Source organism: Hemitrygon akajei, chromosome 28 (genome assembly GCF_048418815.1).
Source record: "Hemitrygon akajei chromosome 28, sHemAka1.3, whole genome shotgun sequence".
In the NCBI taxonomy this organism is placed as follows: domain Eukaryota; kingdom Metazoa; phylum Chordata; class Chondrichthyes; order Myliobatiformes; family Dasyatidae; genus Hemitrygon; species Hemitrygon akajei.
Genome location: NC_133151.1, coordinates 2,025,759 through 2,053,481, shown reverse-complemented (window position 1 = coordinate 2,053,481; position 27,723 = coordinate 2,025,759). Strand labels below are relative to the sequence as shown.

Here is a 27,723-nt window from a genome sequence, read left to right as displayed (position 1 = left end):
AATGACGGTGCTGACTCGAAGGGCCGAATGGCCTACTCCTGCGCCTATTGTCTATTGTCTATAGACGGGAGGCCTAGGGAGAAAGAAAAGGGGAGGAGTGGGATGGAGAGTGAGATGGAGAGCAGACAAGGAGTGCTTGTGAGAGGGGCAGAGAGAGAGAGAGAAGAAAGGGGAGGGGAGAGAGATAATAAATAAATATATATATCAGGGATGGGGTAAGAAGGGGAGGAGGGGCATTAACGGAAGTTAGAGAAGTCAATGTTCATGCCATCAGGTTGGAGGCTACCCAGCCGGTATATAAGGTGTTGTTCCTCCAACCTGAGTGTGGCTTCATCTTGACAGTAGAGGAGGCCATGGATAGACATATCAGAATGGGAATGGGACGTGGAATTAAAATGTGTGGCCACTGCTTGTTCCTTCACTCCTTCAACTCCTGAGCGAGGGCCAGTCGGCCAACTTGAGAGCGGACCAATCGGCGATCAAACTCCGGCTAGGCCACGCCTGGGATACCGCGCACAGCTCTGGTCGCCCCGCGATAGGGAGGATGTCGGGGCTTTGGAGACGGCGCAGAAGAGGTTTACCAGGATCCTGCCTGGTTTAGAGGGCACGCGCTATCACGAGAGGCCGGGCAATCTCGGGTTGTCTTCTCTGGAGGCCGAGAGGAGATCTGATCGAGGTCATCCCTGGGAGGCAGTGATAGATGGCCGGAGGTGTTGTGGACTTCCAAGGGAGTGGTCCAGGGTTCGAACCCGGCCGGCTCCCTGCGCGCTTCTGTCCGTGCTGGGTTGAGTGTCGAGGCAGCGACCTGGCCTCGTAAAAAGATGAAAGAAATGGTGAGGTGGCCACCCAATGTTTCCACAAGGCTTGGAAAGGAATAACAACAGCAGACAGAGTAGACGGGGACCCCGGTCTCCCGGAGTAGAAGGTGAGGGGGGGGGGTAGGTTCAAGGGGGACGTGAGGGAAAAGTTTTTACTCAGAGAGTGGCGGATGCCTGGAAATGCACTGCCTGATTTAGACAATAGGGGCAGGAGTGGGCCATTCGGCCCTTCGAGCCAGCACCACCATTCACCGTGATCGTGGCTGATCATCCACAATCAGTACCCCGTTCCTGCCTTCTCCCCATATCCCTTGACTCCGCTATCTTTAAGAGCTCTATCTAACTCTCTCTTGAAAGCATCCAGAGAATTGGCCTCCACTGCCTTCCGGGGCAGAGCATTCCACAAATCAACAACTCTCTGGGTAAAAAAGTTTTTCCTCAACTCCGTTCTAAATGGCCTACCCCTTATTCTTAAACTGTGGCCTCTGGTTCTGGACTCCTCCCAACATCGGGAACATGTTTCCTGCCTCTAGCGTGTCCAATCCCTTAATAATCTTATATGTCTCAATCAGATCCCCTCTCATCCTTCTAAATTCCGGTGTATACAAGCCCAGTCACTCCAATCTTTTAACATATGACAGTCCCGCCATCCCGGGAATCAACCTCGTGAACCTACGCTGCACTCCCTCAATAGCAAGAATGTCCTTCCTCAAATTTGGAGACCAAAACTGAACACAATTGGTGGTAGAGGCAAATACATTAGAGGCTTTTAGGAGTCATTTGGACAGACACATGGATGTGAGGAAGATGGAGGGATGTGGACGTGGTGTAGGTAGGAGGGATCAGTGTTTGGGTGGGGGTTTGATTTGCTTTTCAGCTGATACAGCACGATATTGTGGGCCGAACAGCCTATGTTCTATCCTGCTCTATGTTCTATCAGCAATAAAATATTTGCAATCAAACACTTGACATTGCCTCAAAGGCATTTGTACAGATCAGCTCGCACTTCGCGTTCCAGCTCCTGATGGTAATAGGAATGTTTGGACCCTGCGGGCTAGAATCGGAGCCACGGCTGGTTGAAATATGACGTTCTGGTTCCCAGCTTACAATAACAACAATACCTCCGACACAGCAAGGCGTTTCTCAGGGCCTTTTTCATGAGTAATCTTCGAGCAAAAACTAACGTGATGCCCAGTGCCCCACGAGGAGATACTGGGACGGGAGACCGCAATCCACGAGGTAGGTTAACCTGGTGCGTTCATGGAGGGAGTGGGGAGGCTTTAGGGCGTGGGCCAGATTAACCTGGCTTCACCACATGAGCCTATCCGCCATAGCACCTCATACCTCACCACTCTAAACTCCGCAGCCTCACCTCTCCCAGCCACCAGCCCAACACCCAAACCTCATCCTACTATCCAAGGGGGCACACACACCCCCCCCCCGCAAACCCTTGGCACATCCCGATTAACCCTGGCCAAACACCCACAAACCCTTGGCACATCCCGATTAACCCTGGCCAAACACCCACAAAACCCTTGGCACATCCCGATTAACCCTGGCCAAACACCCACAAAACCCTTGGCACATCCCGATTAACCCCGGCCAAACACCCACAAACCCTTGGCACATCCCGATTAACCCTGGCCAAACACCCGCAAACCCTTGGCACATCCCGATTAACCCTGGCCAAACACCCACAAACCCTTGGCACATCCCGATTAACCCTGGCCAAACACCCACAAACCCTTGGCACATCCCGATTAACCCTGGCCAAACACCCGCAAACCCTTGGCACATCCCGTTTAACCCTGGCCAAACACCCACAAAACCCTTGGCACATCCCGATTAACCCTGGCCAAACACCCACAAACCCTTGGCACATCCCGATTAACCCTGGCCAAACACCCACAAAACCCTTGGCACATCCCAATTACCCCTGGCCAAACACCCACAAACCCTTGGCACATCCCATTTAACCCTGGCCAAACACCCACAAACCCTTGGCACATCCCATTTAACCCTGGCCAAACACCCACAAACCCTTGGCACATCCCGATTAACCCTGGCCAAACACCCACAAAACCCTTGGCACATCCCGATTAACCCTGGCCAAACACCCACAAACCCTTGGCACATCCCGATTAACCCTGGCCAAACACCCACAAAACCCTTGGCACATCCCGATTAACCCTGGCCAAACACCCACAAACCCTTGGCACATCCCGATTAACCCTGGCCAAACACCCACAAACCCTTGGCACATCCCGTTTAACCCTGGCCAAACACCCACAAAACCCTTGACACATCCCGATTAACCCTGGCCAAACACCCGCAAACCCTTGGCACATCCCGATTAACCCTGGCCAAACACCCACAAAACCCTTGGCACATCCCAATTACCCCTGGCCAAACACCCACAAACCCTTGGCACATCCCGATTAACCCTGGCCAAACACCCACAAACCCTTGGCACATCCCGTTTAACCCTGGCCAAACACCCACAAAACCCTTGGCACATCCCGATTAACCCTGGCCAAACACCCGCAAACCCTTGGCACATCCCGATTAACCCTGGCCAAACACCCACAAACCCTTGGCACATCCCGTTTAACCCTGGCCAAACACCCACAAAACCCTTGGCACATCCCGATTAACCCTGGCCAAACACCCGCAAACCCTTGGCACATCTCGATTAACCCTGGCCAAACACCCACAAACCCTTGGCACATCCCGATTAACCCTGGCCAAACACCCGCAAACCCTTGGCACATCCCGATTAACCCTGGCCAAACACCCACAAAACCCTTGGCACATCCCGATTAACCCTGGCCAAACACCCGCAAACCCTTGGCACATCCCGATTAACCCTGGCCAAACACCCACAAAACCCTTGGCACATCCCGATTAACCCTGGCCAAACACCCACAAACCCTTGGCACATCCCGATTAACCCTGGCCAAACACCCACAAACCCTTGGCACATCCCGATTAACCCTGGCCAAACACCCACAAACCCTTGGCACATCCCGATTAACCGTGGCCAAACGCCCACAAAACCCGATCACCCTCGTCAAGAGGGGCAAGATCCGAGAAAGGCAAGTCTTGGACCTGGTTAATGAGGGCGTGGGCCAGGTCAAAGCGGCAGGGTTGCGTGACGCCGAGTCTCGAGTGACGAGATCAGGAAGCGCAAAGGGGGCTGGTTCGCCCACTGCCCGAATACTCTCAGCCCAGGCCTTTTGACCCAAAGAGCTCGGGAGCTGTGAGGTAATGTTGCAGCTCTATAAAACCCTGGTCGGATCAGACTTGGGGCATTGTCTTCGGTTCTGGTCGCCTCATTTTAAGAAGGGTGTGGAAGCCTGAGAATAGGCTGAGCGACCTGGGGCCTTTTTCCTCTTTGGAGTGAAGGCGGATGAGATAGAGGCGTGCAAGATGACAAGGGGCACAGGATGAGTGGACAGACAGAGACTTTTTCCCCAGGGCAGAAATATACAGGCGTCTGTTAGTCTCGTGAGACCATGGATTTGCGCCTTGGAAGGTTTCCAGGGTGCAGGCCTGGGCAGGGTTGTATGGGAGACCGGCAGTTGCCCAAGCTGCAAGTCTCCCCTCTCCACGCCACCGATGTTGCCCAAGGGAAGGGCACTAGGTCCCAAGCAGCTTGGCACCGGTGTCGTCGCAGAGCGACGTGTGGTTAAGTGCCCTGCTCAAGGGCAGAAAAGGAGGCATAATTTTAAGACGATTGGTGGAAAGTATCGGGGGGGTGGGGGGGAATGTCGGAGGTAAGTTCTTTACACACAGAGAGTGGTGGGAGTGTGGAATACCCCAGCAGAGGTGGTAGAGGCAGATACACTAGGGGCATTTAGGTAAACACATGGATGATAGAAAAATGGAGGGCTACGTGGGAGGGAGGGGTTAGATCAGCTTTTGAGTGGCATAAGACGTTGGAACAGAATTAGGCCACTCGTGAGGTGCCAGAGGCAGTTTTTTTTGTGGTGGGTGGAAGACGCTGCCGGGTTGGTGGTCAGGGTAGACACATCAGAGAGGTTTAAGAGACTCTTCACTGGGGAGCGATTTGGGAGCGGAGGGGTAGATTGGCCATGAAGGGCTGAGGGGCCTGTAGTGGGCGGCCATGTTCTGCCTCCGATCTAAAGAAGGTACGGAGGACAGCGGCGGAGTTTGCGACCGGTCGGAGGTGAGAAGCAGCCTCCGAGCGGCGTAGGTGCGGTAGTCACGGGAAAATGTTGGAACCTGGATCAGCAAGTACTCGCCTGCGTTAACCCAGCTGTCTCAGCAGCATCTGGGGTAGGTGGGGGAAGCTGCTTTCTCCTTACGGACTCTTGTCCAGCCCTGCTGACTTCCTCCAGCTGATTACTCCTTGCTGCGGAAGACCAGGGAGGTAAGAGTTCTGCGTTTAATCTGAGTTATATTCCCCTGTGGGTGGCGGGGGTAGAGATATGTCTCTACCAGAGGAGTTGTGAGGCACTCCTTCCCTCCGCGAGCCGGCAGGTCACCCTTGGGCGAGGTGTAGCACCCGCTTAGCCCCCTGATCAGGGTCACGTGAACCCGTGGGAGCAGGTGGTGGACGGTCGTACGAGCAGCCGGTGCAGATCACAAGTCCTGGTTATGCGACCGCTGACGTCAGGCAGTCAATCTCCGAAGAGTATCGATAATAAGACCATAAGACAAAGGAGCAGAAGTCGGCCATTCGGCCCATCGAGTCTGCTCTGCCATTTCATCATGAGCTGATCCAATCTCCCCTTTAGTCCCACTCCCCCGCCTTCTCACCATAACCTCTGATGCCCTGACTACTCAGATACCTATCAATCTCTGCCTTAAATACACCCGATGACTTGGCTGAGGGTCACCAGTCTTGTAAGGACACCGCACAGAAGAAGCCGATGGCCAACTCCCTTCTGTAGAAAAATTTACCAAGAACAAGCGTGGTTATGGAAAGGCTGTGATCGCCTACATCATACGACATGGCACATAGTGATGATGTCATATGACACTGTAAATAATGATAATGTCATACGACACGGGACATAGTGATGATGTCATATGACACTGCAAGTAATGATGATGTCATATCACACAACACATAGTGACGATGTCATATGACACTGCAAATAATGATGACGTCATACAACATGGCACATAGTAATGATCAGGAGATTATTCCTCTGGGATTGTTTCATGAGTGAAGAGAGGCTTTGCTCTCTGTCTAAACCTTGGAGTCCCACCCTGGGACTGTTTGAGGGGGCATTAAAGAAGAGGCCACACTCTGGGCCTAACACTCATTAATGCAAATATCTGATCAGCCAATCATGTGGCAGTAACTGAATGCATAAAAGCATGCCGACATGGTCATGAGGTTCAGACGTTGTTCAGACCAGACATCAGAATGGGGGACGAAATGTGATAGAAGTGACTTTGACTGTGGAATGACTGTTGGTGCCAGACAGGGTGGTTTGAGTATCTCAGAAACTTCTGATCTCCTGGGATTTTCACACACAACAGTCTCCAGAGTTTACAGAGAATGGTGTGAAAAAGAAAAACATCCAGAGAGAAGCAGTTCTGTGGGCAAAAACGCCTTGTTAATGAGAGAGGTCAGAGGAGAACGGCGGGACTGGTTCAGCCTGACGGGAAGGCGACAGTAACTCAAATAACAACAGTGGTGTGCAGAAGAGCATCTCTGAACACACAACACATCGAACCTTGAAGTGGACGGGCTACAGCAGCAGAAGACCACGGACAGGGGGTGTTTTAGGGCAGGTAGGAGTTCCACTCTCTATCTAATCCATGCTATACTCTCTCTCTGAGGATGGAGGGACCTTTCCTTTTTACCTAGGCCTTAGAATCTGGCTTCTACCCCCCCCCCACTTCCTTTTCAGTACTGATGAAGGGTTTCAGCCCAAAATGTCTTCCCTCTATTGATGCTGCCTGACCTAACGAGTTCCTCCTGAAGTTTGTGTGCGTAGCCCTTGGTGCATAGTCCCTGCTTGGGAGTGTTTGATGGGACAGAGTTGTAGGATTTGTTTGACAGAGCATACTGTTCTTGAGGCGAGTTTGATGGGACGGTTGTAGGATTTGCGTGTCAGGGCATACTGTTCTTCAAGGTGAGTCCTCGGGCAGAAGACATCATTGCCGAGGAACAAGCAGGCTTCCGTAAGGGCAGAAGCACCACTGAGCAGATTTTCAACCTCTGCACCCTCTGTGAGAAACACCTTCAGCACCAGAGAGAGTTCTACCACGTCTTTATAGACTTCAAGAAGGCAATTGACAGAGTCTGGCATGATGCCTCATGGGCCACCATGGAGAAATTCAACATGGGGCAGAATCTGATTCATACAATTCATCAGCTTTACGCCAAGGCTACCAGTGCAGTATTCGCTCAGGGCACCATTGGGGAGTGGTTCCATACCTCTATAGGAGTCCATCAGGGCTGCCTCCTCTCCCCCACTCTCTTCAACATCTTCCTGGAAAGGATTATGAGTGCTGCCCCAGAAGATCATGTGGCCACAGTCAGCATCGGAGGGAGGAACATCACAAATCTAAGATTTGCTAAGATGACACTGAGGGATTTGCAGGAAAAGAGGACGAACTGGCCAACTTGGTCAGCCATCTTGACAGAGCCTCCACAAAGTCTGGAATGGAGATAAGTGCCGAGAAAACCAAGCTCATGGCGAATGCCTATGGTGCCATCACAACGGACATCTCAGTCCATGGTCAGAAACTTGAGACAGTGCAGCAGTTCAAATACCCAGGGGTGACCATCAGTGATGAAGGATCAAGACCAGAAGTCCTGGCAAGAACCACACAATGACTGCACTGTCCAAACTCAAGACAATATGGAGGGACAGCAACATCACCACGAAGTACAAGATCAGACTCCTGCATGCATTGGTATTCTTCCTGTACGCATGCGAGACATGGACCCTCACAGCAGAGCTAGAGGAAGATACAGGCATTAGGCATTGGAAATGAGGTGCTATCGCAACATTTTGGACATCTCATACTTGGACCACATCACAAACGAGCAGGAACTCAAGACCATCCAGCACCACATTGGCCCCCATGAAGACCTTCTCACAACGGTGAAAAGAAAGCTGAGATGGTACGGCCGCGTAACAAGATCCAGAGGCCTTGCAAAGACCGTTCTACAAGGAACTGTGGAGGGGAAAAGGAGAGGCGGACAGAGGAAAAGATGGACGGACATTACAGAATGGACAGGGAAAACATTTGTGGTGACCCAGGCTCTTGCACACAACCGCGACTGTTGGAACAGACTGGTATAAAGCTTGTCACGACGGCAACCCGACGACTCCACTAGGAGTTAAGGGCGCAAGAAGAAGAAGAAGAAGAAGAAGAAGAAGAAGACATACTGTTCTTGAGGAGTGTTTGATGGGACAGTTGTAGGATTTGAGTGTCAGGACACACTGTTCTTACTCAGGGAGTGTTTGGTGGGACAGTTGTAGGATTTGAGTGTCAGGACACACTGTTCTTACTCAGGGAGTGTTTGATGGGACAGTTGTAGGATTTGAGTGTCAGGACACACTGTTCTTGAGGAGTGTTTGATGGGACAGTTGTAGGATTTTGTATCAGGACACACTGTTCTTACTCAGGGAGTGTTTGATGGGACAGTTGTAGGATTTGAGTGTCAGGACACACTGTTCTTGAGGAGTGTTTGATGGGACAGTTGTAGGATTTGAGTGTCAGGACACACTGTTCTTACTCAGGGAGTGTTTGATGGGACAGTTGTAGGATTTGAGTGTCAGGACACACTGTTCTTACTCAGGGAGTGTTTGATGGGACAGTTGTAGGATTTGAGTGTCAGGACACACTGTTCTTACTCAGGGAGTGTTTGATGGGACAGTTGTAGGATTTGAGTGTCAGGACACACTGTTCTTACTCAGGGAGTGTTTGATGGGACAGTTGTAGGATTTGAGTGTCAGGACACACTGTTCTTGAGGAGTGTTTGATGGGACAGTTGTAGGATTTGAGTGTCAGGACACACTGTTCTTACTCAGGGAGTGTTTGATGGGACAGTTGTAGGATTTGAGTGTCAGGACACACTGTTCTTACTCAGGGAGTGTTTGGTGGGACAGTTGTAGGATTTGAGTGTCAGGACACACTGTTCTTACTCAGGGAGTGTTTGGTGGGACAGTTGTAGGATTTGAGTGTCAGGACACACTGTTCTTACTCAGGGAGTGTTTGATGGGACAGTTGTAGGATTTGAGTGTCAGGACACACTGTTCTTACTCAGGGAGTGTTTGATGGGACAGTTGTAGGATTTGAGTGTCAGGACACACTGTTCTTACTCAGGGAGTGTTTGATGGGACAGTTGTAGGATTTGAGTGTCAGGACACACTGTTCTTACTCAGGGAGTGTTTGATGGGACGGTTGTAGGATTTGAGTGTCAGGACACACTGTTCTTACTCAGGGAGTGTTTGATGGGACAGTTGTAGGATTTGAGTGTCAGGACACACTGTTCTTACTCAGGGAGTGTTTGATGGGACAGTTGTAGGATTTGAGTGTCAGGACACACTGTTCTTACTCAGGGAGTGTTTGATGGGACAGTTGTAGGATTTGAGTGTCAGGACACACTGTTCTTGAGGAGTGTTTGATGGGACAGTTGTAGGATTTGAGTGTCAGGACACACTGTTCTTACTCAGGGAGTGTTTGATGGGACAGTTGTAGGATTTGAGTGTCAGGACACACTGTTCTTACTCAGGGAGTGTTTGGTGGGACAGTTGTAGGATTTGAGTGTCAGGACACACTGTTCTTACTCAGGGAGTGTTTGATGGGACAGTTGTAGGATTTGAGTGTCAGGACACACTGTTCTTACTCAGGGAGTGTTTGATGGGACAGTTGTAGGATTTGAGTGTCAGGACACACTGTTCTTACTCAGGGAGTGTTTGATGGGACAGTTGTAGGATTTGAGTGTCAGGACACACTGTTCTTACTCAGGGAGTGTCTGATGGGACAGTTGTAGGATTTGAGTGTCAGGACACACTGTTCTTACTCAGGGAGTGTTTGATGGGACAGTTGTAGGATTTGAGTGTCAGGACACACTGTTCTTGAGGAGTGTTTGATGGGACAGTTGTAGGATTTGAGTGTCAGGACACACTGTTCTTAATCAGGGAGTGTTTGATGGGACAGTTGTAAGATTTGAGTGTCAGGACACACTGTTCTTACTCAGAGTGTTTGATGGGACAGTTGTAGGATTTGAGTGTCAGGACACACTGTTCTTACTCAGGGAGTGTTTGATGGGACAGTTGTAGGATTTGAGTGTCAGGACACACTGTTCTTACTCAGGGAGTGTTTGATGGGACAGTTGTAGGATTTGAGTGTCAGGACACACTGTTCTTGAGGAGTGTTTGATGGGACAGTTGTAGGATTTGAGTGTCAGGACACACTGTTCTTACTCAGGGAGTGTCTGATGGGACAGTTGTAGGATTTGAGTGTCAGGACACACTGTTCTTACTCAGGGAGTGTCTGATGGGACAGTTGTAGGATTTGAGTGTCAGGACACACTGTTCTTACTCAGGGAGTGTCTGATGGGACAGTTGTAGGATTTGAGTGTCAGGACACACTGTTCTTACTCAGGGAGTGTCTGATGGGACAGTTGTAGGATTTGAGTGTCAGGACACACTGTTCTTACTCAGGGAGTGTTTGATGGGACAGTTGTAGGATTTGAGTGTCAGGACACACTGTTCTTACTCAGGGAGTGTTTGATGGGACGGTTATAGGATTTGAGTGTCAGGACACACTGTTCTTACTCAGGGAGTGTCTGATGGGACGGTTGTAGGATTTGAGTGTCAGGACACACTGTTCTTACTCAGGGAGTGTTTGATGGGACAGTTGTAGGATTTGAGTGTCAGGACACACTGTTCTTGAGGAGTGTTTGATGGGACAGTTGTAGGATTTGAGTGTCAGGACACACTGTTCTTGAGGAGTGTTTGATGGGACAGTTGTAGGATTTGAGTGTCAGGACACACTGTTCTTACTCAGGGAGTGTTTGATGGGACAGTTGTAGGATTTGAGTGTGAGGACACACTGTTCTTGAGGAGTGTTTGATGGGACAGTTGTAGGATTTGAGTGTCAGGACACACTGTTCTTACTCAGGGAGTGTTTGATGGGACAGTTGTAGGATTTGAGTGTCAGGACACACTGTTCTTGAGGAGTGTTTGATGGGACAGTTGTAGGATTTGAGTGTCAGGACACACTGTTCTTACTCAGGGCGTGTCTGATGGGACAGTTGTAGGATTTGAGTGTCAGGACACACTGTTCTTACTCAGGGAGTGTTTGATGGGACAGTTGTAGGATTTGAGTGTCAGGACACACTGTTCTTGAGGAGTGTTTGATGGGACAGTTGTAGGATTTGAGTGTCAGGACACACTGTTCTTACTCAGGGAGTGTCTGATGGGACAGTTGTAGGATTTTGTATCAGGACACACTGTTCTTACTCAGGGAGTGTTTGATGGGACAGTTGTAGGATTTGAGTGTCAGGACACACTGTTCTTACTCAGGGAGTGTTTGGTGGGACAGTTGTAGGATTTGAGTGTCAGGACACACTGTTCTTACTCAGGGAGTGTTTGGTGGGACAGTTGTAGGATTTGAGTGTCAGGACACACTGTTCTTACTCAGGGAGTGTTTGATGGGACAGTTGTAGGATTTGAGTGTCAGGACACACTGTTCTTACTCAGGGAGTGTTTGATGGGACAGTTGTAGGATTTGAGTGTCAGGACACACTGTTCTTGAGGAGTGTTTGATGGGACAGTTGTAGGATTTGAGTGTCAGGACACACTGTTCTTACTCAGGGAGTGTTTGATGGGACAGTTGTAGGATTTGAGTGTCAGGACACACTGTTCTTACTCAGGGAGTGTTTGGTGGGACAGTTGTAGGATTTGAGTGTCAGGACACACTGTTCTTACTCAGGGAGTGTTTGATGGGACAGTTGTAGGATTTGAGTGTCAGGACACACTGTTCTTACTCAGGGAGTGTTTGATGGGACAGTTGTAGGATTTGAGTGTCAGGACACACTGTTCTTACTCAGGGAGTGTTTGATGGGACAGTTGTAGGATTTGAGTGTCAGGACACACTGTTCTTACTCAGGGAGTGTTTGATGGGACAGTTGTAGGATTTGAGTGTCAGGACACACTGTTCTTGAGGAGTGTTTGATGGGACAGTTGTAGGATTTGAGTGTCAGGACACACTGTTCTTACTCAGGGAGTGTTTGATGGGACAGTTGTAGGATTTGAGTGTCAGGACACACTGTTCTTACTCAGGGAGTGTTTGATGGGATAGTTGTAGGATTTGAGTGTCAGGACACACTGTTCTTGAGGAGTGTTTGATGGGACAGTTGTAGGATTTGAGTGTCAGGACACACTGTTCTTACTCAGGGAGTGTTTGATGGGACAGTTGTAGGATTTGAGTGTCAGGACACACTGTTCTTACTCAGGGAGTGTTTGGTGGGACAGTTGTAGGATTTGAGTGTCAGGACACACTGTTCTTGAGGAGTGTTTGATGGGACAGTTGTAGGATTTGAGTGTCAGGACACACTGTTCTTACTCAGGGAGTGTCTGATGGGACAGTTGTAGGATTTGAGTGTCAGGACACACTGTTCTTACTCAGGGAGTGTCTGATGGGACAGTTGTAGGATTTGAGTGTCAGGACACACTGTTCTTACTCAGGGAGTGTCTGATGGGACAGTTGTAGGATTTGAGTGTCAGGACACACTGTTCTTACTCAGGGAGTGTTTGATGGGACAGTTGTAGGATTTGAGTGTCAGGACACACTGTTCTTACTCAGGGAGTGTTTGATGGGACAGTTGTAGGATTTGAGTGTCAGGACACACTGTTCTTACTCAGGGAGTGTTTGATGGGACAGTTGTAGGATTTGAGTGTCAGGACACACTGTTCTTGAGGAGTGTTTGATGGGACAGTTGTAGGATTTGAGTGTCAGGACACACTGTTCTTACTCAGGGAGTGTTTGATGGGACAGTTGTAGGATTTGAGTGTCAGGACACACTGTTCTTACTCAGGGAGTGTTTGGTGGGACAGTTGTAGGATTTGAGTGTCAGGACACACTGTTCTTACTCAGGGAGTGTTTGATGGGACAGTTGTAGGATTTGAGTGTCAGGACACACTGTTCTTACTCAGGGAGTGTTTGATGGGACAGTTGTAGGATTTGAGTGTCAGGACACACTGTTCTTACTCAGGGAGTGTTTGATGGGACAGTTGTAGGATTTGAGTGTCAGGACACACTGTTCTTACTCAGGGAGTGTTTGATGGGACAGTTGTAGGATTTGAGTGTCAGGACACACTGTTCTTGAGGAGTGTTTGATGGGACAGTTGTAGGATTTGAGTGTCAGGACACACTGTTCTTACTCAGGGAGTGTTTGATGGGACAGTTGTAGGATTTGAGTGTCAGGACACACTGTTCTTACTCAGGGAGTGTTTGATGGGACAGTTGTAGGATTTGAGTGTCAGGACACACTGTTCTTGAGGAGTGTTTGATGGGACAGTTGTAGGATTTGAGTGTCAGGACACACTGTTCTTACTCAGGGAGTGTCTGATGGGACAGTTGTAGGATTTGAGTGTCAGGACACACTGTTCTTACTCAGGGAGTGTCTGATGGGACAGTTGTAGGATTTGAGTGTCAGGACACACTGTTCTTACTCAGGGAGTGTCTGATGGGACAGTTGTAGGATTTGAGTGTCAGGACACACTGTTCTTACTCAGGGAGTGTTTGATGGGACAGTTGTAGGATTTGAGTGTCAGGACACACTGTTCTTACTCAGGGAGTGTTTGATGGGACGGTTATAGGATTTGAGTGTCAGGACACACTGTTCTTACTCAGGGAGTGTCTGATGGGACGGTTGTAGGATTTGAGTGTCAGGACACACTGTTCTTACTCAGGGAGTGTTTGATGGGACAGTTGTAGGATTTGAGTGTCAGGACACACTGTTCTTGAGGAGTGTTTGATGGGACAGTTGTAAGATTTGAGTGTCAGGACACACTGTTCTTGAGGAGTGTTTGATGGGACAGTTGTAGGATTTGAGTGTCAGGACACACTGTTCTTACTCAGGGCGTGTCTGATGGGACAGTTGTAGGATTTGAGTGTCAGGACACACTGTTCTTACTCAGGGAGTGTTTGATGGGACAGTTGTAGGATTTGAGTGTCAGGACACACTGTTCTTGAGGAGTGTTTGATGGGACAGTTGTAGGATTTGAGTGTCAGGACACACTGTTCTTACTCAGGGAGTGTCTGATGGGACAGTTGTAGGATTTTGTATCAGGACACACTGTTCTTACTCAGGGAGTGTTTGATGGGACAGTTGTAGGATTTGAGTGTCAGGACACACTGTTCTTACTCAGGGAGTGTTTGGTGGGACAGTTGTAGGATTTGAGTGTCAGGACACACTGTTCTTACTCAGGGAGTGTTTGGTGGGACAGTTGTAGGATTTGAGTGTCAGGACACACTGTTCTTACTCAGGGAGTGTTTGATGGGACAGTTGTAGGATTTGAGTGTCAGGACACACTGTTCTTACTCAGGGAGTGTTTGATGGGACAGTTGTAGGATTTGAGTGTCAGGACACACTGTTCTTGAGGAGTGTTTGATGGGACAGTTGTAGGATTTGAGTGTCAGGACACACTGTTCTTACTCAGGGAGTGTTTGGTGGGACAGTTGTAGGATTTGAGTGTCAGGACACACTGTTCTTACTCAGGGAGTGTTTGATGGGACAGTTGTAGGATTTGAGTGTCAGGACACACTGTTCTTACTCAGGGAGTGTTTGATGGGACAGTTGTAGGATTTGAGTGTCAGGACACACTGTTCTTACTCAGGGAGTGTTTGATGGGACAGTTGTAGGATTTGAGTGTCAGGACACACTGTTCTTACTCAGGGAGTGTTTGATGGGACAGTTGTAGGATTTGAGTGTCAGGACACACTGTTCTTGAGGAGTGTTTGATGGGACAGTTGTAGGATTTGAGTGTCAGGACACACTGTTCTTACTCAGGGAGTGTTTGATGGGACAGTTGTAGGATTTGAGTGTCAGGACACACTGTTCTTACTCAGGGAGTGTTTGATGGGACAGTTGTAGGATTTGAGTGTCAGGACACACTGTTCTTGAGGAGTGTTTGATGGGACAGTTGTAGGATTTGAGTGTCAGGACACACTGTTCTTACTCAGGGAGTGTTTGATGGGACAGTTGTAGGATTTGAGTGTCAGGACACACTGTTCTTACTCAGGGAGTGTTTGGTGGGACAGTTGTAGGATTTGAGTGTCAGGACACACTGTTCTTGAGGAGTGTTTGATGGGACAGTTGTAGGATTTGAGTGTCAGGACACACTGTTCTTACTCAGGGAGTGTCTGATGGGACAGTTGTAGGATTTGAGTGTCAGGACACACTGTTCTTACTCAGGGAGTGTCTGATGGGACAGTTGTAGGATTTGAGTGTCAGGACACACTGTTCTTACTCAGGGAGTGTCTGATGGGACAGTTGTAGGATTTGAGTGTCAGGACACACTGTTCTTACTCAGGGAGTGTTTGATGGGACATTTGTAGGATTTGAGTGTCAGGACACACTGTTCTTACTCAGGGAGTGTCTGATGGGACAGTTGTAGGATTTGAGTGTCAGGACACACTGTTCTTACTCAGGGAGTGTTTGATGGGACAGTTGTAGGATTTGAGAGTCAGGACACACTGTTCTTACTCAGGGAGTGTTTGATGGGACAGTTGTAGGATTTGAATGTCAGGACACACTGTTCTTGAGGAGTGTTTGATGGGACAGTTGTAGGATTTGAGTGTCAGGACACACTGTTCTTACTCAGGGAGTGTTTGATGGGACAGTTGTAGGATTTGAGTGTCAGGACACACTGTTCTTACTCAGGGAGTGTTTGGTGGGACAGTTGTAGGATTTGAGTGTCAGGACACACTGTTCTTACTCAGGGAGTGTTTGATGGGACAGTTGTAGGATTTGAGTGTCAGGACACACTGTTCTTGAGGAGTGTTTGATGGGACAGTTGTAGGATTTGAGTGTCAGGACACACTGTTCTTACTCAGGGAGTGTTTGATGGGACAGTTGTAGGATTTGAGTGTCAGGACACACTGTTCTTACTCAGGGAGTGTTTGATGGGACAGTTGTAGGATTTGAGTGTCAGGACACACTGTTCTTGAGGAGTGTTTGATGGGACAGTTGTAGGATTTGAGTGTCAGGACACACTGTTCTTACTCAGGGAGTGTTTGATGGGACAGTTGTAGGATTTGAGTGTCAGGACACACTGTTCTTACTCAGGGAGTGTTTGATGGGACAGTTGTAGGATTTGAGTGTCAGGACACACTGTTCTTGAGGAGTGTTTGATGGGACAGTTGTAGGATTTGAGTGTCAGGACACACTGTTCTTACTCAGGGAGTGTCTGATGGGACAGTTGTAGGATTTGAGTGTCAGGACACACTGTTCTTACTCAGGGAGTGTCTGATGGGACAGTTGTAGGATTTGAGTGTCAGGACACACTGTTCTTACTCAGGGAGTGTCTGATGGGACAGTTGTAGGATTTGAGTGTCAGGACACACTGTTCTTACTCAGGGAGTGTTTGATGGGACAGTTGTAGGATTTGAGTGTCAGGACACACTGTTCTTACTCAGGGAGTGTTTGATGGGACGGTTATAGGATTTGAGTGTCAGGACACACTGTTCTTACTCAGGGAGTGTTTGATGGGACAGTTGTAGGATTTGAGTGTCAGGACACACTGTTCTTGAGGAGTGTTTGATGGGACAGTTGTAAGATTTGAGTGTCAGGACACACTGTTCTTACTCAGGGTGTGTTTGATGGGACAGTTGTAGGATTTGAGTGTCAGGACACACTGTTCTTGAGGAGTGTTTGATGGGACAGTTGTAAGATTTGAGTGTCAGGACACACTGTTCTTACTCAGGGAGTGTTTGATGGGACAGTTGTAGGATTTGAGTGTCAGGACACACTGTTCTTGAGGAGTGTTTGATGGGACAGTTGTAGGATTTGAGTGTCAGGACACACTGTTCTTACTCAGGGAGTGTTTGATGGGACAGTTGTAGGATTTGAGTGTGAGGACACACTGTTCTTGAGGAGTGTTTGATGGGACAGTTGTAGGATTTGAGTGTCAGGACACACTGTTCTTACTCAGGGAGTGTTTGATGGGACAGTTGTAGGATTTGAGTGTCAGGACACACTGTTCTTGAGGAGTGTTTGATGGGACAGTTGTAGGATTTGAGTGTCAGGACACACTGTTCTTACTCAGGGCGTGTCTGATGGGACAGTTGTAGGATTTGAGTGTCAGGACACACTGTTCTTACTCAGGGAGTGTTTGATGGGACAGTTGTAGGATTTGAGTGTCAGGACACACTGTTCTTACTCAGGGAGTGTTTGATGGGACAGTTGTAGGATTTGAGTGTCAGGACACACTGTTCTTACTCAGGGAGTGTCTGATGGGACAGTTGTAGGATTTGAGTTTCAGGACACACTGTTCTTACTCAGGGAGTGTTTGATGGGACAGTTGTAGGATTTGAGTGTCAGGACACACTGCTCTTACTCAGGGAGTGTCTGATGGGACAGTTGTAGGATTTGAGTGTGAGGACACACTGTTCTTACTCAGGGAGTGTTTGATGGGACAGTTGTAGGATTTGAGTTTCAGGACACACTGTTCTTGAGGAGTGTTTGATGGGACAGTTGTAGGATTTGAGTGTCAGGACACACTGTTCTTACTCAGGGAGTGTCTGATGGGACAGTTGTAGGATTTGAGTGTCAGGACACACTGTTCTTACTCAGGGAGTGTTTGATGGGACAGTTGTAGGATTTGAGTGTCAGGACACACTGTTCTTACTCAGGGAGTGTTTGATGGGACAGTTGTAGGATTTGAGTGTCAGGACACACTGTTCTTACTCAGGGAGTGTCTGATGGGACAGTTGTAGGATTTGAGTTTCAGGACACACTGTTCTTACTCAGGGAGTGTTTGATGGGACAGTTGTAGGATTTGAGTGTCAGGACACACTGCTCTTACTCAGGGAGTGTCTGATGGGACAGTTGTAGGATTTGAGTGTGAGGACACACTGTTCTTACTCAGGGAGTGTTTGATGGGACAGTTGTAGGATTTGAGTGTCAGGACACACTGTTCTTACTCAGGGAGTGTCTGATGGGACAGTTGTAGGATTTGAGTGTCAGGACACACTGTTCTTGAGGAGTGTTTGATGGGACAGTTGTAGGATTTGAGTGTCAGGACACACTGCTCTTACTCAGGGAGTGTCTGATGGGACAGTTGTAGGATTTGAGTGTCAGGACACACTGTTCTTACTCAGGGAGTGTTTGATGGGACAGTTGTAGGATTTGAGTTTCAGGACACACTGTTCTTGAGGAGTGTTTGATGGGACAGTTGTAGGATTTGAGTGTCAGGACACACTGTTCTTACTCAGGGAGTGTTTGATGGGACGGTTATAGGATTTGAGTGTCAGGACACACTGCTCTTACTCAGGGAGTGTCTGATGGGACAGTTGTAGGATTTGAGTGTCAGGACACACTGTTCTTACTCAGGGAGTGTCTGATGGGACAGTTGTAGGATTTGAGTTTCAGGACACACTGTTCTTGAGGAGTGTTTGATGGGACAGTTGTAGGATTTGAGTGTCAGGACACACTGTTCTTACTCAGGGAGTGTCTGATGGGACAGTTGTAGGATTTGAGTGTGAGGACACACTGTTCTTACTCAGGGAGTGTTTGATGGGACAGTTGTAGGATTTGAGTGTCAGGACACACTGTTCTTACTCAGGGAGTGTCTGATGGGACAGTTGTAGGATTTGAGTGTCAGGACACACTTTTCTTGAGGAGTGTTTGATGGGACAGTTGTAGGATTTGAGTGTCAGGACACACTGCTCTTACTCAGGGAGTGTCTGATGGGACAGTTGTAGGATTTGAGTGTCAGGACACACTGTTCTTACTCAGGGAGTGTTTGATGGGACAGTTGTAGGATTTGAGTGTGAGGACACACTGTTCTTACTCAGGGAGTGTCTGATGGGACAGTTGTAGGATTTGAGTGTCAGGACACACTGTTCTTACTCAGGGAGTGTCTGATGGGACAGTTGTAGGATTTGAGTGTCAGGACACACTGTTCTTACTCAGGGAGTGTCTGATGGGACAGTTGTAGGATTTGAGTGTCAGGACACACTGTTCTTGAGGAGTGTTTGATGGGACAGTTGTAGGATTTGAGTGTCAGGACATACTGTTCTTACTCAGGGAGTGTTTGATGGGACAGTTGTAGGATTTGAGTGTCTGGACACACTGTTCTTACTCAGAGTGTTTGATGGGACAGTTGTAGGATTTGAGTGTCAGGACATACTGTTCTTGAGGAGTGTTTGATGGGACAGTTGTAGGATTTGAGTGTCAGGACACACTGTTCTTACTCAGGGAGTGTTTGATGGGACAGTTGTAGGATTTGAGTGTCAGGACACACTGTTCTTACTCAGGGAGTGTCTGATGGGACAGTTGTAGGATTTGAGTGTCAGGACATACTGTTCTTGAGGGGTGTTTGATGGGACAGTTGTAGGATTTTGTATCAGGACATAATGTTCTTGAGGAGTGTTTGGTGGGACAGTTGTAGGATTTGAGTGTCAGGACATACTGTTCTTGAGGGGTGTTTGATCAGACGGTTGTAGGATTTGAGTGTCAGGACACACTGTTCTTACTCAGGGAGTGTCTGATGGGACAGTTGTAGGATTTGAGTGTCAGGACACACTGTTCTTACTCAGGGAGTGTTTGATGGGACAGTTGTAGGATTTGAGTGTCAGGACACACTGTTCTTACTCAGGGAGTGTTTGATGGGACAGTTGTAGGATTTGAGTGTCAGGACACACTGTTCTTACTCAGGGAGTGTCTGATGGGACAGTGCAGAAGGACACTGCACTGGGATTTGATCCCAAAAGCTGTGACCACCACACCTACGTTCCTTTTGAAGCAGAAATGGGATAAATCACTTGCTTCTGCATTCCCTGAAGACCCATGCTCGGGAAGGAAGTCCGAGAAAAGCCATTGGATTGAGTCTTAACTTCTGTTGCCAATAATCTTGCGCTCGCTTGCCAAGTTGGACTGTAGGCTCGAGCACTGAAAGATGTGTTGCTGTTCTGGGCCGGGTTCCCTCCCTCCTGCAGCTGTGAACATCAGTGACCGTGCGAGGGGAAAGGTGAAAGCTCTTCCTGCACGATTGAAATCAAGCTGCGGCTCGTCTTCCGCGTGGTCAGAGGGCGAATCTCGTAGAAGAGAGCTGGACCGTGAGACAGCGGGAGCGCGCTGCTGTGTTTCATCAGAGAATACCAGTTCAGGTATTGGCAGGGTTGAGCGGGCTCATAAATGGCAGTCTGTCTGGCCAGCTTTTTTTTCCCCTCTTTTGTTTTGTTTTCGAGTGCCTGGGTGATGTTTTGCGCCTGGGCCCATCCACTTCCCGTCTCCACGGCGACGGGTTCGGCCCGCCAACAGACGGGTGGTGATCTCACAGTTAAGTACCTGCTGTTCCCTGCCAAGGGCTGGTAGGCGATTGTCCCTCAGGGACCCCCCCTCCAGCTTCGGAGGAGGGTGTGAGAAGAGCAAGCAGGCGTTTGAAAAGAATCAAAGAAACAGCTTTTGTTTCGTCCATTAGGGAGAGTGCTTGTGGCAGAAGTGGATCAGCTGGAACATTTCGTCCAACTGTGGTGGCCTTTGTGCATAGAGACTTGGGCCAGTGTTACCCCCACCGCCCAGCCAGATCACTCAAGCTTGCATTGAAGGTGGGGGGGGGGTGGGAAATGTGAGGGGTAAGTATTTTACTCAGAGAAAACCTACAGCACAGTACAGGCCCTTCAGCCCACAAAGCTGTGCCGAATATGTCTCTACCTTAGAAATTACCCAGGGTTCCCCATAGCCCTCTATTTTTCTAAGCTCCATGTACTCATCCAGGAGTCTCTTAATAAACACTATCGTATCCGCCTCCACCACCGTCGCCGGCAGCCCGTTCCACACACTCACCACTCTCTGAGTAAAAAACTTACCCCTGACATCTCCTCTGTACCTATTTCAAAAAAAAAAATTAAAACTGTGTCCTCTCGTGCTAGCCATTTCAGCCCTGGGAAAAAGCCTCTGACTATCCACACGATCAATGCCTCTCATCATCTTGTACACCTCTATCAGGTCACCTCTCATCCTCCGTTGCTCCAAGGAGAAAAGGCTGAGTTCACTCAACCTATTCTCATAAGGCATGCCCCCCAATCCAGGCAACATCCTTGTAAATCTCCTCTGCACCCTTTCTATGGGTTCCACATCCTTCCTGTAGTGAGGCGACCAGAACTGAGCACAGTACTCCAAGTGGGGTCTGACCAGGGTCCTATATAGCTGCGACATTACCTCTCGGCTCTTAAACTCAACCGCACGGTTGATGAAGGCCAACGCACCGTGCGCCTTCTTCAACCACAGAGTCAACCTGCGCAGCTGCTTTGAGTGTTTGAGAGTGGTGAATGCCTGGTGTGGAGGTTGAGGCGTTTGGACAGACACATGGATGTGAGGAAGATGGAGGGTCACTGTGTCGGTACTGTTTGGGCGTTTTTCATTCAGTTATTAGCTGGTTCAGCACCACACTGTTCCTGTGCTTTATTGGTTCGTATACCTTGATATGGTCTGTCATAGAAAGGGAGGCCATTCAGCCCATCGTGCATGTACTAGGTCTTTGAAAGAGCCCTCCATTTACCCCAGACCCCTGATCTCTCCCCGCAGTCCTCAGCTTCATCCAGTTCTCTCCTAAAAGACCCCGCTGAATCTGATTTCAACCCGTATTCCGGGCGATCAATACACGCCGAGTTAAAAAAGGAAAAAAAATCCTCCTCGTTTATTAGTTAGCTCAAACCTGTAGGAATTCTCTGTGGACTCGTCACTGGCTGTAACTTTGGGCGTGCCAAGGAACTTCTATAACTTTTGTAACTTTGGCGGGGTGGGGGTGGGGGGGCAGAAATGGCGGCCGGTCTGTGCACAGCAAGATCCCACTGACTGCGGGGAGATATCGACCGATCCGGCGCGAGAGAGAAATTTAGCACGCGCGGGATGAACTGAGGCGGACGCGATGGGCCTGCCCCAGGCTTCACGTCTATGGACTCAATCTGCTTCGGAATGCATTTGCTGTTCTGCACGATTTGCGATTTCTTTTCCCCCCCTCTCACTCCGCGTTGGCTGTCGGGCTTTTTTTAAAAAAAAAATTGGGTTCTTTCGGGTTTCCCGTTCCCGGGCTGCCTGTAAGCAGACAGATCTCGAGGCCGTATAATTTATGCATACTTCCCACTCCCCTAGTTCTTCTCGGCAAGAGTGGGCACCGGATCTCCTCCATTTCTCGTTGTATGTCACAGGACGCCCGCAAGCCCGGCGGCCTGGCCCAGTTGAGATGCTCCCTTCGTACTTCACTCCTGACCCCCCTCCCACCGCCCCCCCCCCCCCCCGGGCTGCCCGCGTGGCGTTTGCACGTTGACTGATACGGCCTCCACCCTCCTCCTGAAGGCCTGCAGGCCGGAAGGACGGTTGGCCCCCCTGGGAGTTGCCCCTCACGCATAGGTGAGCGGTAGACTGGCTCAAGACGGCGCTGGCGCACCTCAGTGAGCTCTGGCGGAACGAAGAAAACCGCGCCCGCTTCTGCAACACCGCCATCGCGAGCGATAGTCTTGGAGGCAGTTCGATGAGGCAGAGCGTCCACAGGCGCTGCCTGGCCTGCTGAGTTCCTCCAGCACTGTGCGTGTGCGTGTGTGTGTTGCTCCGGATTTCCGGCGTCCGTTCGAGAGTGAGGAAGACCCGTGATTTAAGCCCCCGGGCTGAATCGACGAGGCAGGGTCCAGGCCCCGGAGCGTATCGAAGCGACTGAGCGAAGGTTTAGGCGCCGGGCCAGATTGAAAAGGTCGGGGTGTCGGTGCCTGAGGTCAGCTCACTGGTCGGCTCTGGACGGACTTCAGTTCAAGGTGCAATTCCCTGGCGTTCGTTGTCCGCCTGATCCCTTTTTTCTTCCCTCTCTCTGCACGTCGGTCTTTTATTTTTGGTGGGTTTTCTTTCGGCGGGGTGGGGTCGGGGTGGGTGTTATTTGTTTCGAGGCTGCCTGCAAGGGGACGGATCTCGAGGTCGTATGGTGAGCACGCGCCGATCGCGAACTGTACCTCGGACTCCGGCGAAAGCTCCCGCGCGCGGCGCGGCGGGCGTACAGAACGGGCCGCCTGAGAATGAGATGGAGGCAGGTAAAAGGGCAGCATTTAAGATGGGTTACATGGACAGGCCTCGCTCGAAGGACACGGATCAATCGGACTAGCTCAGGGAGGTAACTTGGGCTGCATGGCCTGATTTCACGGCGGAAGATGAGGAAGAATAAAAAGGGGTAAATGTAATCGGACCTGGGCCGGGGGCGAGGGGGGGCTTTTCGATTTCCACGCTGCACAATTATAACCCCTATCACACCACCCCTAGTCCACCTCTTGACTCGGAATACCCAAAACCGGCCCGCCCAGGGTCGGAGGGAGCGCCCGTATCTGAAACGGGCGCTTGTGGTTCAATCCCCCACTTCGCACCTTCAAGTCCAGTCGCGTTTGTTGTGGCAAAATCTCTCCCTACCGAAAGTAATATGCATTTGCCATTCACCTGTGTGCAACAGAGAATAACGGTAGGCAGCCGTCGATCCCGGGGGTTTGCGCCTCTGGTGGGCTGTGTCCTCTCCAGGAGGCAGGCCTGGGCGGGAAGGTTTGAAGAACCGGCTGCTCCCCCTCTCCACGTCACCGACGTAGTCCGAGGGAAGGGCCAGTGTCGATACGGCTCGGCACCAGTGTCGTCGCAGAGGTCGCCAGAGTGAAGTTGTAAACAACATCAAGCTGCCTCAGGGACCCCGGCTCCGGATTTCTTCCTCAGGGTTTACTCCCGAAGCCTTTCCTGTGGGCGGGTGTGGCCGCGAGGCAGCGGAGGTTTGAAATCAGCGTTTTCCTCCTCCTAGGCGGGCCGCCGTCCAAGGCTGACGAGCCCCACCTGCCCGAAGCAACTGGTTTTGAGGCGCCAGTGGTCCGTCTTTGCCCCTTCTCTCGTCAGTAGAAACGGTTCCGCCGGGCCTAGTAGCCAAGCCACACGTGAAGGCCAAGAACTGGACTTGGTTGTCAGAGGCTGTTAGAGACGCATTTGAGGCACTTTATAGGTAGTGGGAGCTTATCCCCGCTGCGTCCCCCAGCTGTGACAACCCTTCGGAACCACCGTACAATAGTCTCTGTTTTATTATTTCATACGTTATTATTGGTACTTTATTGTTGTGTTGGTATGTGGCCTAGTGGATAAGGCATCGGCCTAGTGATCTGAAGGTCGCTGGTTCGAGCCTCAGCTGAGGCAGCGTGTTGTGTCCTTGAGCAAGGCACTTAACCACACATTGCTCTGCGACGACACCGGTGCCAAGCTGCTTGGGTCCTAGTGCCCTTCCCTTGGACAACATCGGTGGCGTGGAGAGGGGAAGGCCTGCAGCTTGGGCAACTGCCGGTCTCCCACACAACCCTGCCCAGGCCTGCGCCCTGGAAAAACCTTGGTCTCTCGAGACCGACGGATGCCACCACCATTGTTGTGTATATTATTATGAGCTTCCAATCAAAGTGAACGAGGAAAGTGCTGAAGCTGGCTTCTTGCTCAGTATTAAGAAAACCGAGATTATGTCGAACAGCCCTTTTAACTCCGTGGTAAAAGCTGTGACAGATTTTTCTTCTTCGGTTCAAAGATTTCTATAAGGTGGTAACCGCAGCCACGAAATTAAACGCCGCCTACTTCTGGGGAGGGCAGCGATGGCAAATCGAGATAAATACTGAAGAGCAGAGACGTCACGTTGTCTACGAAAGATCGCACAGTCGAGTCCGTGGTATCTCCAGTTGTGACGTGTGGCAGTGAGAGCTGGACTGTTAGCGAGGCTGAATACAAAAGAATCCACCCCTTTGAACTTGGACGCTGGAGGGAAGTGTTAAGAGTTCGACGGACCAACAAGGAGATCCAGCAAGCCGATATTTGAAGAGATACTGCTCCCTAAGAGGCTCGATTATGAGACAAAAGCTCGAATGTTGTGGCCACATCACGAGAAGACGGGATTCCTTGGAGAAGACTCTTGTGTTAAGTGAAACAGACGGTAAAAGGAGGAGAGGAGGACAGAAGCTACGACGGATAGATAATATCACTCAGACAATGCGGATGACCTTGGGGGATCTTGGAGAGGCATTCTCCAACAAGGAGGCCGAGTGCGCAGGAGTCCACGTCACGAAGAGTCGGGCCCGACTGAACGACAAATATTAATATTCTGTATTTTATTAGTTAATAGTAATAGGCACCCGTTAGTCTCGTGAGACCATGGATCTGCACCTTGGAAGGTTTTTCCAGGGCACAGGCCTGGGCAGGGTTGTATGGGAGACCGGCAGTTGCCCAAGCTGCAGGCCTTCCCCTCTCCACGCCACCGATGTTGTCCAAGGGAAGGGCACTAGGACCCAAGCAGCTTGGCACCGGTGTCATCGCAGAGCAACGTGTGGTTAAGTGCCTTGCTCAAGGACACAACACACTGCCTCAGCTGAGGCTCGAACCAGCGACCTTCAGATCACTAGACCAACGCCTTATCCACTAGGCCACGCGCCAACTATTAGTTATTAGTTAATATTATTATTATATTTATTTATTATTATTTATTGTTATTGCTAAGTGTGTTTTTAAATGTTGCCACTGTAATGAAATAACTTCCACTCAGGATCAATAAATTAATTATTGCCATTTAATTATATACATGTATATAATGGATAGAACCATATATTGTATATAGAAATGAGACAATGTTTCTCTGAGCCGGGGTGTAAAGCACAGAAGTACACATAGCACACGATAACCTAAGAAGGTACGGATAAAATTTACAGATGAATCTCACATGAATAACAAACTAAAGAGCATAAATTAAATATTGTCGGGTACGGAACCGGTGACACTTCGAATGCGATGCGGCCGGGAGTTCAGAAGCTGTCGGCCTGAGGGAAGAAACTGTTTCCCATCCTGACCGTTCCTGTCTTTATGCATCGGAGTCTCCTGCCTGATGGTAGAAAGTCAGAGAGGATGCTGGATGGACGAGTGGGATCCTGGATAATACTAAGGGCCCTGCCTACGCAGCGCTCCCGATAAGTGCCTCCGAGGGACGGTAGGGAGACCCCTTTGATCCTAACGGCTGTTCTCACGGTCCATCTAAGCCAGGGCGTTCCCATGGACGCCTGGGTTTAAAGAAGGGACCCATGGCGATAGAAGAGAAGGTTGGGAAGCCCGGATCTAAGCTGAGGTCTATCGGGCAGTGCAGAGTCTGAGCTGATGGAGGTCCAGTCTCGTATAGGTGCCAGGCCCTCAACAAGGTGCAAAGACCATTCCAGCCACCGTCTCAAAGGCAGATGGCGGGGGTGGGGTGGGGGGGGGGGGCGTTCGACTTTTAACTTCAAAGAAATGACGATCTAACAGAGGGCCGGGGCCTACTACCCGAAGCGGCTTTCAGCATTAATTGCCTGACTGGGCTCTTTCATCATGACAATGGCTGCTCTCTAAACGCTCTATTGGCACTTGTCCTTGCAAGCGGGACGAGAGCTACGCCCCCTCCCTCGGGGCCCCAAACTGTCCTTCCAGGCGAGGCGACAGCTCGCCTGCGAGTCTGTCGGGGTCATACACTGTGTCCGGTGCTCCCGGTGTGGCCTCCTGTGTATCGGTCAGACCCGACGTCGATTGGGAGACCGCTTCACCGAGCTTGTCCGCCAGGACAAGCAGGATCTCCCGGTGGCCGCCCATTTTAATTCCACTTCCCGTTCCCCATGAGTCCATCCATGGCCTTCTCCATTGTCAAGATGAAGCCACACTCAGGTTGGAGGAACAACACCTCATATTCCGTCTGAGTAGCCTCCAACCCGATGGCGTGAACATCGATTTCTCACACTTCTGGTAATGTCCCCCCATTCACCATTCCCCATTCCCTATCCCCCCTCTCACCTCATCGCCTCCCTCTGGTGCTCCTCCCCCCCTTTCCTTTCTTCCGTGGCCTTCTGCCTCTTTCAACAATCAACTTCCCGGCTCTTTACTTCATCCCGTGTCACCTTATCACCTCGTGTTTCCTCTCTCCCCTCCCCCCCACCCCACCTTTTAAATCTCCCCCTCAGCTTTTGTTCTCCAGTCCCTGCCGAAGGGTCTCGGCCCGAAACGTCAACTGTTTACTCTCTTCCACAGATGCTGCCCGGCCGGCTCAGTTCCTCCCGCATTTTGACTGTGTTACTTTCACCAGGATCTCAGTTTTTAGGACAGGCCAAAAGGGCTTGTGAAAATCCAAGTCTGTGTGTGTGTCTCTCTCCACAGCAAAAAAAAAGGTGCAGGAACCAGGTTCAGGAACAGTTATTACCCTCTCAACCATCACAAAGGAGGTACAGGAGCCTCAGGACTCACACCACCAGGTTCAGGAACAGTTATTACCCCCTCAACCATCACAAAGGAGGTACAGGAGCCTCAGGACTCGCACCACCAGGTTCAGGAACAGTTATTACCCCCTCAACCATCACAAAGGAGGTACAGGAGCCTCAGGACTCACACCACCAGGTTCAGGAACAGTTATTACCCCCTCAACCATCACAAAGGAGGTACAGGAGCCTCAGGACTCGCACCACCAGGTTCAGGAACAGTTATTACCCCCTCAACCATCACAAAGGAGGTACAGGAGCCTCAGGACTCACACCACCAGGTTCAGGAACAGTTATTACCCCCTCAACAATCACAAAGGAGGTACAGGAGCCTCAGGACTCACACCACCAAGTTCAGGAACAGTTACTACCCCCTCAACCATCACAAAGGAGGTACAGGAGCCTCAGGACACACACCACCAGG

At 50.0% G+C, this 27,723-nt stretch overlaps 1 protein-coding gene across 3 annotated transcripts in view; it reads left to right on the top strand.

Moving 5' to 3' along the window:
• Positions 1-27,723, top strand: part of LOC140717618 (uncharacterized) — a 66,352-nt gene that overhangs the window by 17,856 nt on the left and 20,773 nt on the right. The window contains exon 1 of one of the 3 annotated variants that reach the window (XM_073031195.1): positions 1,879-2,057. The exons of 1 other annotated variant lie outside the window; for it this stretch is intronic. In XM_073031195.1, coding sequence (XP_072887296.1) covers positions 1,976-2,057 — 82 coding nt within the window. In that variant the 5' untranslated portion in view covers positions 1,879-1,975. Of the gene's footprint in view, positions 1-1,878; positions 2,058-19,944; positions 20,157-27,723 lie in introns of those variants that run through there. One more of the 3 variants, XM_073031193.1, reaches the window with a different exon arrangement.